Here is an 11,948-nt window from a genome sequence, read left to right on the forward strand (position 1 = left end):
TGATGTCCTTTGGGCTCACCAACGCCCCAACCACTTTCCAGGGTATAATGAATTCGGTTCTCAAGGAATTTCTGCGCAAGTTTGTCATCGTGTTCTTTGATGACATACTGATTTATATTAAATCAGTTTGGGAACATGTGGAGCACCTACGAAAGGTTATGAACTGCCTTAGACAGAATCAGCTGTATGCCAAGAGATCCAAATGTGCCTTTGCTCAAGTGGAAGTAGAGTACTTGGGTCACGTGGTGGACAACAAAGGGGTAAGACCCGATATGGGGAAGATAAAAGCCATCATGGATTGGAATAAACCATCCAACCTGAAACAATTACGTGGGTTCTTAGGCTTGGCTGGTTACTACAGAAAATTTGTTCGTGGGTTTTCTCAAATTGCAGCACCCTTGACTGCTTGTTACACAAGGATGCTTTTATTTGGAGTGATAAGGCTGACCATGCCATGTTTGAGCTGAAGAAGGCATTATCCAACTCACCTGTTCTAGCATTACCAGACTTCACTAAGCGATTTGTTTTGACTACCGATGCATCAGGCATTGGAGTGAGGGCTGTATTAAGTCAGGACAACAGACCTATAGCATATTTCAGCAAGAAACTCAATCCTAAGATGCAACAGGCCTCAACCTATGTAAGAGAGATGTTTGCCATCACATAGGGTTTATCAAAGTGGAGACAATACCTACTAGGGGGACCTTTTACCATTAGAACTGACCAGAAAAGCCTAAAAGACATGATGGGGCAGATTATCCAAACCCCTGAACAACAACGCTTTTTGGTTAAGCTACTTGGGTTTGACTACTCTATAGAATACTATCCTGGGGCTGTAAACAAAGTGGCTGACGCCCTATCTCAAAAATCAGAGACTGAACCAGCTAGGAACTCAGAGCATGCATCTGCAATGGTCCTCACACAGGTAAACCACACACAAGTTACCCACCACCTGATTGAGCAAATAAAGGCAGAAGGTCAAAAGAATGCAGAGTTAATTCAATTGAAAGCTAAAGTGGAAAGTGGTGCTGAAGGATATGAACATTACAACCTGCGAGAAGGGCTGCTACTTTACAAAGGGAGAGTTACTATAGCTTCCAATTCAGAACTCCGCACAGTTATTTTGCATGAGTTCCACTCATCCTTGATTGGGGGACATGGGGGAGTGAAGAAGACGCTCCAGAGGATACTTCCCATCTATTATTGGCCGAACCTGAAAAGGGATGTTCAAGAGTTTGTAAGAACTTGTCCCATTTGCCAGGCAACAAAATACCAACCAATGTCACCAGCAGGGTTACTACAGCCCCTAACCGTACCTCTGGCCATCTGGGAAGACTTGTCAATGGACTTCATCGTTGGACTTCCCACCTCAGAGGGCAAGACAACCATATTGGTCGTGGTGGACCGCCTCTCCAAGTATGCCCATTTTATAGCCCTGCCCCCGAACTTCACAGCCACTAAGATAGCTTCAGTTTTTGTGGAGAATATCTTCCGTTTGCATGGGATCCCTCGTTCCATAGTGACTGATAGGGACAGTATCTTTGTGAGCAAGTTTTGGGCTGAACTAGCACGTTTGAGCGGCACCAAGCTGTGCTACAGCACCGCTAATCATCCTGAAACAGACGGTCAAACAGAAGTCACAAACAGAGGTCTTGAACAATATTTAAGGTGCTATGCTATGGAAACACCTAAGCAATGGGCGTAGTACCTGCCATGCGCAGAATTTTCCTACAATTCTGCTTATCACTCTGCTATAGGAGTTTCCCCTTTTCAAAGCGTATATGGTAGAGCACCTCCCAGTATACCACCGTACGAAGGAACAACTTCCTCCATTGAGGCTGTTGATGAACTTCTGATCCGCCGAGATGCCATCATTCGACAGCTCTAGGAAACCCTGCATAGAACCAGACATCGAATGAAATTAAAAGCGGATAAAAAGAGACGAGATGTGCAATTTGAAGTAGGTACCTTAGTGCTTGTAAAGCTACAACCGTACAGGCAACGATCTGTCCGTAATCACTCCTATTCAAAGCTAAGGCACCGTTACTATGGTCCTTTTAGCATAACGGAGCGAATTGGTTAAGTAGCTTACCGACTGGATCTACCGGCCGAATCGCGAATTCATCCGGTGTTTCATGTGTCGCTTCTTAAGCTCTACTGGCAAAATCTGTCCTTTCATTCAGCTCCGCTTCCCCCGACGAGTTGGGATAATCATCCGCTCACTAAACCGGTGGCTATACTCCGGACCCGTGTCATACAGCATGGTAGAGAAGAAAGTTTGCAACTTTTGGTACAGTGGGAAGGACTGCCGTTGGAAGATGCAACTTGGGTCTCTTCCACTGAGTTCTGTCAGGCTTATCCAGGTTTTGATCTTGAGGACAAGATCGATTCTTCAAGGGCGAAGGGAAATGATAGAACACCTTCAATCACTCCCCTAAATATGGAGGATGGTGGCTTAGCTGACTTAGACCAAGAGCTGAAGAACAAGGTTGATCAGATGGAGACAGGTAAGGACAAACGTGGAACACGCATGTTGGAGAAAAGGGAGAGGAAGACACCTGTCTGGTTCAAGGATTATTTGGGCTCAACAAGTGGCTGAAGTAACAAAAGGAGGATAAAAGGGTTATTGGGCTGAGTTAGTGGCCCATTAACTATTTTCCTAGTCTATTAAAATAAAAGGGGTGGAAGATATGATAATCAAGCCCAATCGTATTTTCTTTAGGAATTTACATTCAGTTTTTACATATAATACATAAGGGACCACAAGGGGTTTTTTCATCCAAAAATCTTGTAACAAACTTCTGTTTTCTCTCTCGCTAAAACCCCTGGAGTTGCCGGCGTTCTCGAATTTGCCGTGGATAATATCATATTCAGTATATTTTCTTTTCTGTAATTCTGTCGAAGATAGCCTTGTCTATCAATATATCTCAACAATTATAATAAATAGACAATTTATGTATAAATATGTATAGAAAAATGTGAACAGTAATTAGCATTCTTACTAAGTAATATACGAGTATTTCATCCTCACAAATGTCATTTTTGGCAATGGCACCCAACATGCGAAAACGCTGACGGTAAATAATTAGCACTGGGAATTCATTAAGCTCTTTGAGTTGAGGAGAAAACCATAATTAGGATCATATATATATAATCATAAACTATATAATATGCATAAACCACTCTCTATAGTGTTCTTTTTTCACACCACCGCCAACCCTTTCATTTTGGTTCTTGATCTCTCGGGAAGCTCAGGAGACATGGCCTTCCTTTTGCTCATAATACTATTGTTATTGTTACTGTTATTGTTGTTGATGATGAGATTGTCAGTGTCGGAATCTATGGAACTGTTAGCAGATTCTTGTTCACGAGAATTATCAAGGGATTTCAGAAAGTATGGTTGAAGCTTCTCCAAATCCGATAACTGAAGAGGCTTCAATAGAAACTCCTCAGCCCCTCCTTCCAAGCACCTATCGATATCATCAAACGAAGTTGTTAAATTATTGATGTAATTACACGTATCACGGAAAAGTAATAATATAATTTTTTTTCTTGTAACATTTTTTTTAAATTTCAATTATCCAATTCCCATGTTATTTAAATGAATTTGCAACAGATTAAGGTAAATATTAAAATATTATAATTCTTTGTCTTTCTCATGCATGAAGAAGTCTTTGGGATATGTAAATAATAAAGAGAAAAACTGAACATTTTCCAAAATGAAGAAAAGAAAAACTTACATGCTGATTCTGGAAGGTACATTTTCTGATGACATAACCACGACTGGAACATCTTTCCAAGAAGATCCCTGCAGCTGTAACCAATGTCAAAAGAAGAAAGAAAGGAAAAACAAAAAATAATAAATAAATAAAAAGAAATTAAAGATAAAAGCAAAAGCAAACTTAGAGCCTCAAATCTGGATCTTTTCCTTTTTCTTTCTCTTTCTTTTTACTGAAAATTGCAGAACTACCCGTATAAAAAAGAAAGAAAGTTATAATGCTGAATAAAAGTAAAATCAATCAAGTAAAAACTAACTAGTTTTTGCACTCTGCAAGTGAATGAGAAGATTAAAAAGTCCCGCTGTTGATTAAAGGAGAAGGGAATGTTTGGCATCTTTTTCAGTTTGGATGTGCATATGCTATTCAAGCTAAAAAAGAAAGAGGGAATTTCGGGAAGATGTCGGGGAATAAGAGTTGTGTTTTGACCTTGACTCGTTTAAGTAAATCATAGCCACTCATCCCAGGCATGCAATAGTCTGTCATGATCAAATTCACTTTGATTCCCTGCAATTCAAAAGATTCAACACCAATTACATGTTACCATTAAGTATTAATTTGAATTATTTCACCCCCACTATAACTAGCAAATCTCAAATTGAACGTTGGATACTAAAGCCTTTGCATACCCTTTTTCCAAAAGAGAGATTTAAAGAAAATAGAAGACACAAGAGTAGATACGATTATGGCATGGCAATGTGAATCAAAATAATAATTAGGAGTACGTACAGTGTGATGAAAAAGTTTCCTCTTTTTTTTTTTTTTTTTTTTTAATTCCGAACTGATCAAATGCTTGCTGATTAATGCTATTGGGTCTTTAAGAAATTAACTAGCATACAGAATCATGCATAACTACTATAATTATGCTCTCTTATGTTGAGATCCATATATCATAGTGCATTTTGATACATGATATGCATGCGCAACCTAAATGAATAGAGAGTAGTGATGAAAGAGAGATGTTGAGCTCTATAGAAAGTCACTTTATCTTTCTGATTAGATTTGCCTTCCTAACAAGTCCGGTATGCGATTCCACAAGAATTCCATGTTGTTTAACCAACAACTCCAGAAACCCCCTCATTATTCAAAACTATATAATGTATCTTGTTGAAGGTAATTAATTTTAGGAGAAAGATATTCCCAAATCCCATCTTTTGTAACCCTTAATTATCAGTACGTGTCCATACATCACTTTAAAAAAAAAGTAAAGATTTAGAAGGCATTTTGGTAATTGAATTCTATAATTTAAGAAGGAAAAAATAACTTATATAAAAGAAATAATGCTGTACCATGATGAAATGCATGCCATTTATAAATAACCGACGGTCTAGCCTTGTTTTGAAAACGCTTTGTAACAAGAAAATTAAGCACAGGTTTTTGTTGTGATAATAATTTTGATGTACGAAAACAAAACAAGCACATAGAATGTAAACTTTAATTTAATTTCTTTATTTTCTTTCGGAAGCAAAAACTTTGACATTGGATATAAAAATCCCTATAAATATATATAAGCTACAATTCCAACTAATAGCTTGGCTCAAATGTAGTACATATCTAACACACTAATTAATTATATACCTCTTGCTGTAATGGTTGAGGAGGAGAAGGTGATGACTCCAAAGACATAGAGGAAGTATTATCAAGGTCATCAATCAGGCCAAGGTATTTCAAAGCCTTGTCTCCAGAATCCACGCAGGTAACTGCTTAACAAATCAAACACACACCCACATATATACATATATAACCAGAAAATCATAAATGAAATGGACGTTGACACAAAATCCTGGGAATTGAGAAGAAATTAATGAACAAAGGGTATAAGCTACCTACCTTTGCATGAAGAACCTGTAAGGAGCCTCTCCAAAAGCTTCCTATCTATGACACTGTCATCTACTGCCAGCACATGAAAATGCTGCTCCTTTTGTAGCTGTAGTTTTCTGGTATCCACAATCTCCATATCAGGTTTGAATAGCTGATGAACACTCTTGTTGATCATATCTGTTGTCTTGCAATATATATATATATATATATATATATATATATATATATATATATATATATATATATATATATATATAACTCGTTAAAATATATATATCAGTAATTCAGTGTCACGCACGGATACCAGAGAGAGAGAGAGAGAGAGAGAGAGAAGCGTGATGAATGGGAATGAGAGGTGGAATGTAATTATCTTGTAACTTTTTTTTTTGTTTTTTGGTTATTAGTGGGTGCATGAGAGAAAAAACTGTGGTGGCACAGTGACAAGGATGTGTTGTTGTTGTTTTTGTGTGTGCTTCATTGTGAGATCTTCTACCAAGATTCTCTCTATCGCGTTGGTACAACCACCACACATAACTTCTCTCTCTCCTTCCCCTTTCAATTGGATTTTATTTGATTGCTAAGGAAAAACCCCAAGATCCTTGTTCCCATTTGGTCATCATGATGATGGAAAGGGAGTTGAATTTGTGTGTGGATTGGATTGGATTATTCTAATTATCTGCATGACTTTGAAAATTAAAGCAACCTTCTTTCCTAACTAATTAAACTGCTATTACTTTCATCTTAATTTTCTCAACTGCATATGTTAATTTTTCCAGTGACAGTGAGTGGGGTTTATTTTCTTCACTTTCATCTTATTTTAATATTCTTGATTGTCTACCTACTTTTGTTTAATTTTCCATTGTAAAATACACAGTGCTATGCATTAAATCTAAATAGCATGCATGGAGTGAGATAATTAAGGAGACTTTGCCCCAACTAGCAGAAAATCTCACCTCAGCCTAATATTTTGTTAAGGAATGTAGGATGTGACCCCTTATTCATAGGATCATTTTGTTATTAAAAAAAGGACAATTTGTAGCGCATAGTTTTTTTTTTCTTTCTTAAAGTTATCAAATTAACAAATGAAGAATTTTCACTCATCCTTTCATGCAACCCTAATCACTTTTGCCGCTGATCTCTTTTTTATTGTGAAGTTCGGAACTGAAATATTTTTTTGTATTTATCTTTTTCTTATAAAAAAATTGAAGAAATTACATTATTGATGTTATATATATTACATGCTCAAACCCATCAACTAGTTATATATGGCAAACTCATTCGGTCAGACACAAACATTGAATAAATCGTAGATGTTTGAAATCAACTTGAATAAGTAGTCAATGTTTGCAGGTCAATATTGTCTTTCAACACAAAAACATTAAATTGAGAATTTGTCATAATAATATGAAGTGGAAGATTATTTTTCTGGATATATATACATATAAACAAGTTAACATATAGATAATAAAGATTTTATGAACTCCTATTCCTAATAGCTTCAGCCTATGTTATTATTGTGATATTTTATCTTCTTTTCTTTTGTGAATTTTCGCTTACTAGTATGATATCCTATTCTAATTAATATTGTTAGCGACTTTACATCCTAAATCAGGCAAACAACAATAACAAAATCTTCATGAAATCCCACCGAATATCACAAAAAGATGTGTGTTTACCTTAAATTGGACGCAATGTTGACATCGTCCAAGACCTGATCCAAAAAATTGTTTGCAGTCAAGTTCCAATTCAAATTGGGAAGAGTAAAAACAAGGAATAAATCTCTACTCACCTTCAATATATTGTTCACTTTGGGTAAACAAGTCACATCACGCAATCCAACAAGATTATCAGAATTTTCATAATTAAAGATCTATTCAAAAAAACAGAAATGAAAAATAATAGAGGGACCACTACTATGCATACAAGAATGTCATAGAATGCACATTACATTAATAAAATACCATTTAATGTTTGCATAAGAAATAGTAAAGGGTACAAGAAATAAATAAAGGCTGGGAATTGGGACCAAAAAGGGGGTCCCACAGAGCAAATATTTGAAATCTTAAGTGGGTCCAAGGAAATATTATCTTTTGAGGGGTCCCAAACCCATTCCTCTCTTGTTATATAGATCTGCCAATATATGGAATCTGTTCCCATCGAGGGTGTCCAAAGCAGAAAGTTTTCCTTTCAGTCAGGTTGTTCAAAATCCTTTTTTCACACTTGAGTGCGGGACCCAATTGTTGTCTGCCACGTGTTCGTTTCTTTCATTGTAGACCTAATCATCGTCTGACATTGGGGACAGAGTTCTGACGTGGTTGCACATGAACCGTCAGATCATATCACTGTCATTTACAATCATTTACTTGGTTTCCTCATTCTTACCGCCCCCCCCCCAACTCTTCTTTTTCTTCTTCTTTGTGGTAATTTTTGGTTTCTTTTTCCTATTGTTTGTCATTGTTTCTACTTTATATGTTTTAGACAATCTAGTTAGCGTGTTTACAAAGGACTGTGTTTTTTTTTTTTTAATATTTTAATCGGTTCGTTACTTCGTAATTAATTTAATTTTTTTGGCAATACACACGTCCTCCAAAATAATAAATTAAATAACAAAAAAAACAATGATAATAATAAATAAGAAAGCATAATTTTTTTTTTAAATTCATCAATTAAAAAGAAAGAAACATCTAGACGCAATTTATGATGCACATATTTCCTGCATCTATAAATGAATATAAAGCTATTTTATGACTTCAATAATATATAAACTAGTCACCCGTGACTCAACTCAAAGTCTTTATGTTATTTTTATTATAGAAAATGTAATTAAGAATTAAGAGAAAAGTTCAAAAATCTTCTTATAGTTTTACTTTGAATCATTTATACCTTTATATTTTTTTTAATCAGTTATCCCTCTACAGTTTCTTCCATTTAAACTCATTCATAACATCGTTAAAATTTTTAAATAATCTGTCTATTTTATCCTTATTAGAAGAAGAGAATAAATTGATGATAAAAAAAAATAAGACAAAAAAGTTAAAAACTTACAACACTTATAGAAAAGACTAAAAAAATTGAAAATAAATATTAAATATTTTTAAATCAAAAAGAAGAAAATAAACTGAGAACAAAAAGAAAAAGAAAAAATCAAATCAAATATACTGAAAACTTATAACAGTATCACAAAAGACTAAAGTAAAAAAATATGAAAATAGTCTATATTAAAAAAAGAAAAAGAAAATAGACTGAATACGAAAAAAGAAATAGAAGAAAAAATAAGACCAAATATGTTAAAAATTTACAACACTGAGTTCTTTTTCTTTTATTTCTTTTTTGTCTTATTTTTTCTTTCATTTCTTTTAACGTTGATAGAAAAGACTAAAAGTGTAAAAAAAATAAAAATAAAAGAAAAAAAGCTCAAATATATCTAAATCAAAACAATGAGAATAAAAAATAAAAAATACAAGAAAAATAAAATCAAATATGTTAAAAACTTATAAAAGTGATTTCTTTTTCTTCTATTTCTTTTTTGTTTTATTTTTTCTTCTATTTCTTTTTTGTCTACAGTTTATTTTCTTTTTTTATTTAGACTATTTTTATTTCTTTATTTTTTTATTTTTATGCTTTTCTGTCACTGTTGTAAGTTTTTAACATATTTGGTCTTATTTTTTCTTCTATTTTTATTGCACTTAATTTATTTTCTTCTTTTTGATTTAAACATATTTGATTTTTTTTTCTTTTAGTCCTTTCTATAAGTGTAGTAAATTTTCAACATTTTGTCTTATATTTTCGTTTTTTTGTCATCAGTTTATTCTCTTCTTCTAAGAAAGGTAAAATAAACAGATTAGTTAAAGTTTATAACAATGTTAAGGATAAGTTTCGATGGAAGAAATCAAAGGGGGTAATTGATTATATATATATAGGGGTGTAAGTGATTCAAAGCAAAATCATAAGAGAATTTTTGAACTTTTCCAAATAATCAATATTGAATCTTCTGTGTAATTTGTGTTCAAGGATCAATCAATAAATCGAAATATCAATTCATCCATAATATAAATATAGAACAAACTCATAGTACTATGATTGAATAACCAATGCAAAAGATTCAGAGCCCAACCGAAGTTGTTTCCTTAAAATGATTTGTCCCTTCTATCGGTCCCAAGGACATTGGACAACCGTCTCTTAGGATAAAACAGAGCTCGCTCAAGAACGATTGTACTTAAGATCAAGAGCCTCCTCTAACACAATCGAATGCTTAAAGAATTGCGGTGGAGTAAGAGGATACAAATGTATATGAATATATACAAAACGAGTGAGAAAATCAAAATCTCAAAAAAATTTATTCCCTTCATATTTATAAAAAGTAAAATTCACGATTTGAATCACACCTATTCGGTAGTGAAAAGATGCAACTTTTCAACTCAAACTTCTACTCCGTAACACAAAATTCTATCAATTTTCATCACTCGAACTAAACCAAGTAGCAAAATACTAATATACTAAATGTAACCAACATTTGAGTATCTTAATATTTATTTATTTATTGTAATAAGAGATCTAGTTTGATTTTAGACGTTGTTCAATAGTCCATTCTTCAGGTCGATTCAAACCAACCTTTTTTTTTTCTTCATGTTTTGTTAACTTAAAAGACACCTATATGTTGGTACCACTAATATCATATTGATGAACTACTAGAAAAGTCTCAATTTTTACGGAAAATATTTTGTCAAAATAAATCACGACAATTTCGACGAAAACACATTCCGACGAAGTTTTTGATGAAAATTATATTTCGTCAAAATTTTTTGACGAAAAATGGATTCCGTAAAAAATTACTCACAAAAAATGGATTCGATTGAAAACTTTTTAAAAAATATATGTTAAAAGAAATTATATTTGTGAATCTTTCAACGGAAATCAAATTTCGTTAGACGGAAAAAAAATTCCGTCCAAAACTTTATAAAAGATAAATGCTAAAAGAAATAATATTTATGAACTTCTCGACGAAAATCAGATTCGTTGAAAATATTCGATGAACAATGAATTAAGTCGAAAATCCTTATAAAAAAATAAATGAAAAAAGAAATTATATATATGAACTTTTCGACGAAAATCAGATTCTGCCAAAAAAATTTGACGAAAAACGAATTTCGTTGAGAGCGTTATAAAAGAATAAATCATAAAAGAAATATATTTATGAACTTTTCGACGAAATTCGTTTTCCGTAAAAAAAGTTCAACCGAAGATGAATTTCGTCGAAAATCTTATAATAAATAAATAAAATAAGGAATTACATTTACGAACATTTTGACAAAATTAGATTCCGTCGAGAATTTTTTACGGAAAATGAATTTCGTCGAAAACGTAATAAAAAAGTAAATCATAAAAAAAATTATATTTAAGAACTTTTCGACAGAATCTCTAGTTGCGTCGAAAAATGGGTTATCAACGAAGAGAAATTTGACGGCCTGAATTCCGTCAAAAACTTCATTTTCCACGGAATTTGTACCATTTTCAAGTGAATTTTTCCTTAAAAAAATGGACTTTTTTAGAAGTGTACATGCTCGTGCGTAGTTGATTATATCATATAATGAATTTGATTACTATGGACATTATTTTTCGGCATTTATTTATTTTAGTGTGATAACAAACATGTGCTGTTAAATATTTCAGTATCTATTTGTACCAAAAGGAAAAAAATATTTCAGTATCTACTAGTTATATTTAGAAGAATTTTTGTATCCTATATAGAAAAAAAAAGCATTTAAACATTTATTAAGAAATTAAAATTAAATTATTAGTACTTGGCGATTCTCCTAATTCGAATTATAAAACTTCGACATAATCAACCAAAATGAGAAAAATGCTAAATTGAATCGTAGTAGTCTCCATTGAGAGTTATTGCTCAATTTTATAATTGCTGATCGATAGAGTAAAAGGTGCTGCGGAAGAAGAGCTTCATTAAAAGAAAAGGTGAACAACTATATTCTATTAAATATTAAGATATCTAAACACTGTAATCATGTAAAAATGTGTGAATAAGATGAGACATTTAAGAGTTGTTTATAACTCAAAAATAATAAAATCTTTACTAAATATAAAATCATAACCAAATATAAAATCCTAGATATAAACTCTGATTAAATAATATTCATATCACCAATTGATATAAAGAGCTATAAAAGAAGGATAAAGTATTTTTTAGTCACTGGAAATAAGTTATCTTATATTTTCATAATTTTAAGGAAATTAATAAATGATGTTTTAGTAAAATTAATTTGATAAAAAAAATTACGAAAACACCTTCTATTGGAGAAATACTTTAATCTATGATGTCAATTTGTTATATTAGAC

General features: G+C 32.8%; 1 protein-coding gene across 2 annotated transcripts; it reads right to left on the bottom strand.

The window, feature by feature from the left end:
- Positions 1-2,978: 2,978 nt before the first annotated feature.
- Positions 2,979-5,774, bottom strand: LOC133304015 (two-component response regulator ORR9-like). Of its 2 annotated transcripts, none has more exons than XM_061503988.1 (5): positions 5,607-5,774; positions 5,355-5,476; positions 4,206-4,283; positions 3,741-3,814; positions 2,979-3,470 (listed from the first exon to the last, which is right to left on the bottom strand). In XM_061503988.1, exons 1-5 carry the CDS (start codon positions 5,770-5,772, stop codon positions 3,203-3,205), a joined length of 708 nt encoding a protein of 235 aa, XP_061359972.1. In that variant the 5' UTR covers positions 5,773-5,774; the 3' UTR covers positions 2,979-3,202. The 2 variants fall into 2 exon arrangements, with proteins under 2 accessions (XP_061359972.1, XP_061359973.1); XM_061503989.1 differs by having other exon boundaries at positions 2,981-3,470; positions 3,741-3,808.
- Positions 5,775-11,948: the final 6,174 nt, after the last annotated feature.

Source organism: Gastrolobium bilobum, unplaced genomic scaffold, assembly GCF_033153095.1.
Source record: "Gastrolobium bilobum isolate Gb01-03AN ecotype WA unplaced genomic scaffold, APGP_CSIRO_Gbil_v1 utg22478, whole genome shotgun sequence".
In the NCBI taxonomy this organism is placed as follows: Eukaryota; Viridiplantae; Streptophyta; class Magnoliopsida; order Fabales; family Fabaceae; genus Gastrolobium; species Gastrolobium bilobum.

Bases quoted from the DNA above. Each gene is read 5' to 3' on its own strand.
- LOC133304015 (XM_061503988.1), bottom strand. From the start codon at position 5,772: ATGATCAACAAGAGTGTTCATCAGCTATTCAAACCTGATATGGAGATT. The intron at 4,284-5,354 runs GTATATAATTAA...TTTGAATTGCAG, and splicing joins CTCAACCATTACAGCAAGAG to GGAATCAAAGTGAATTTGAT. The intron at 3,471-3,740 runs GTAAGTTTTTCT...TGATATCGATAG, and splicing joins GTACCTTCCAGAATCAGCAT to GTGCTTGGAAGGAGGGGCTG.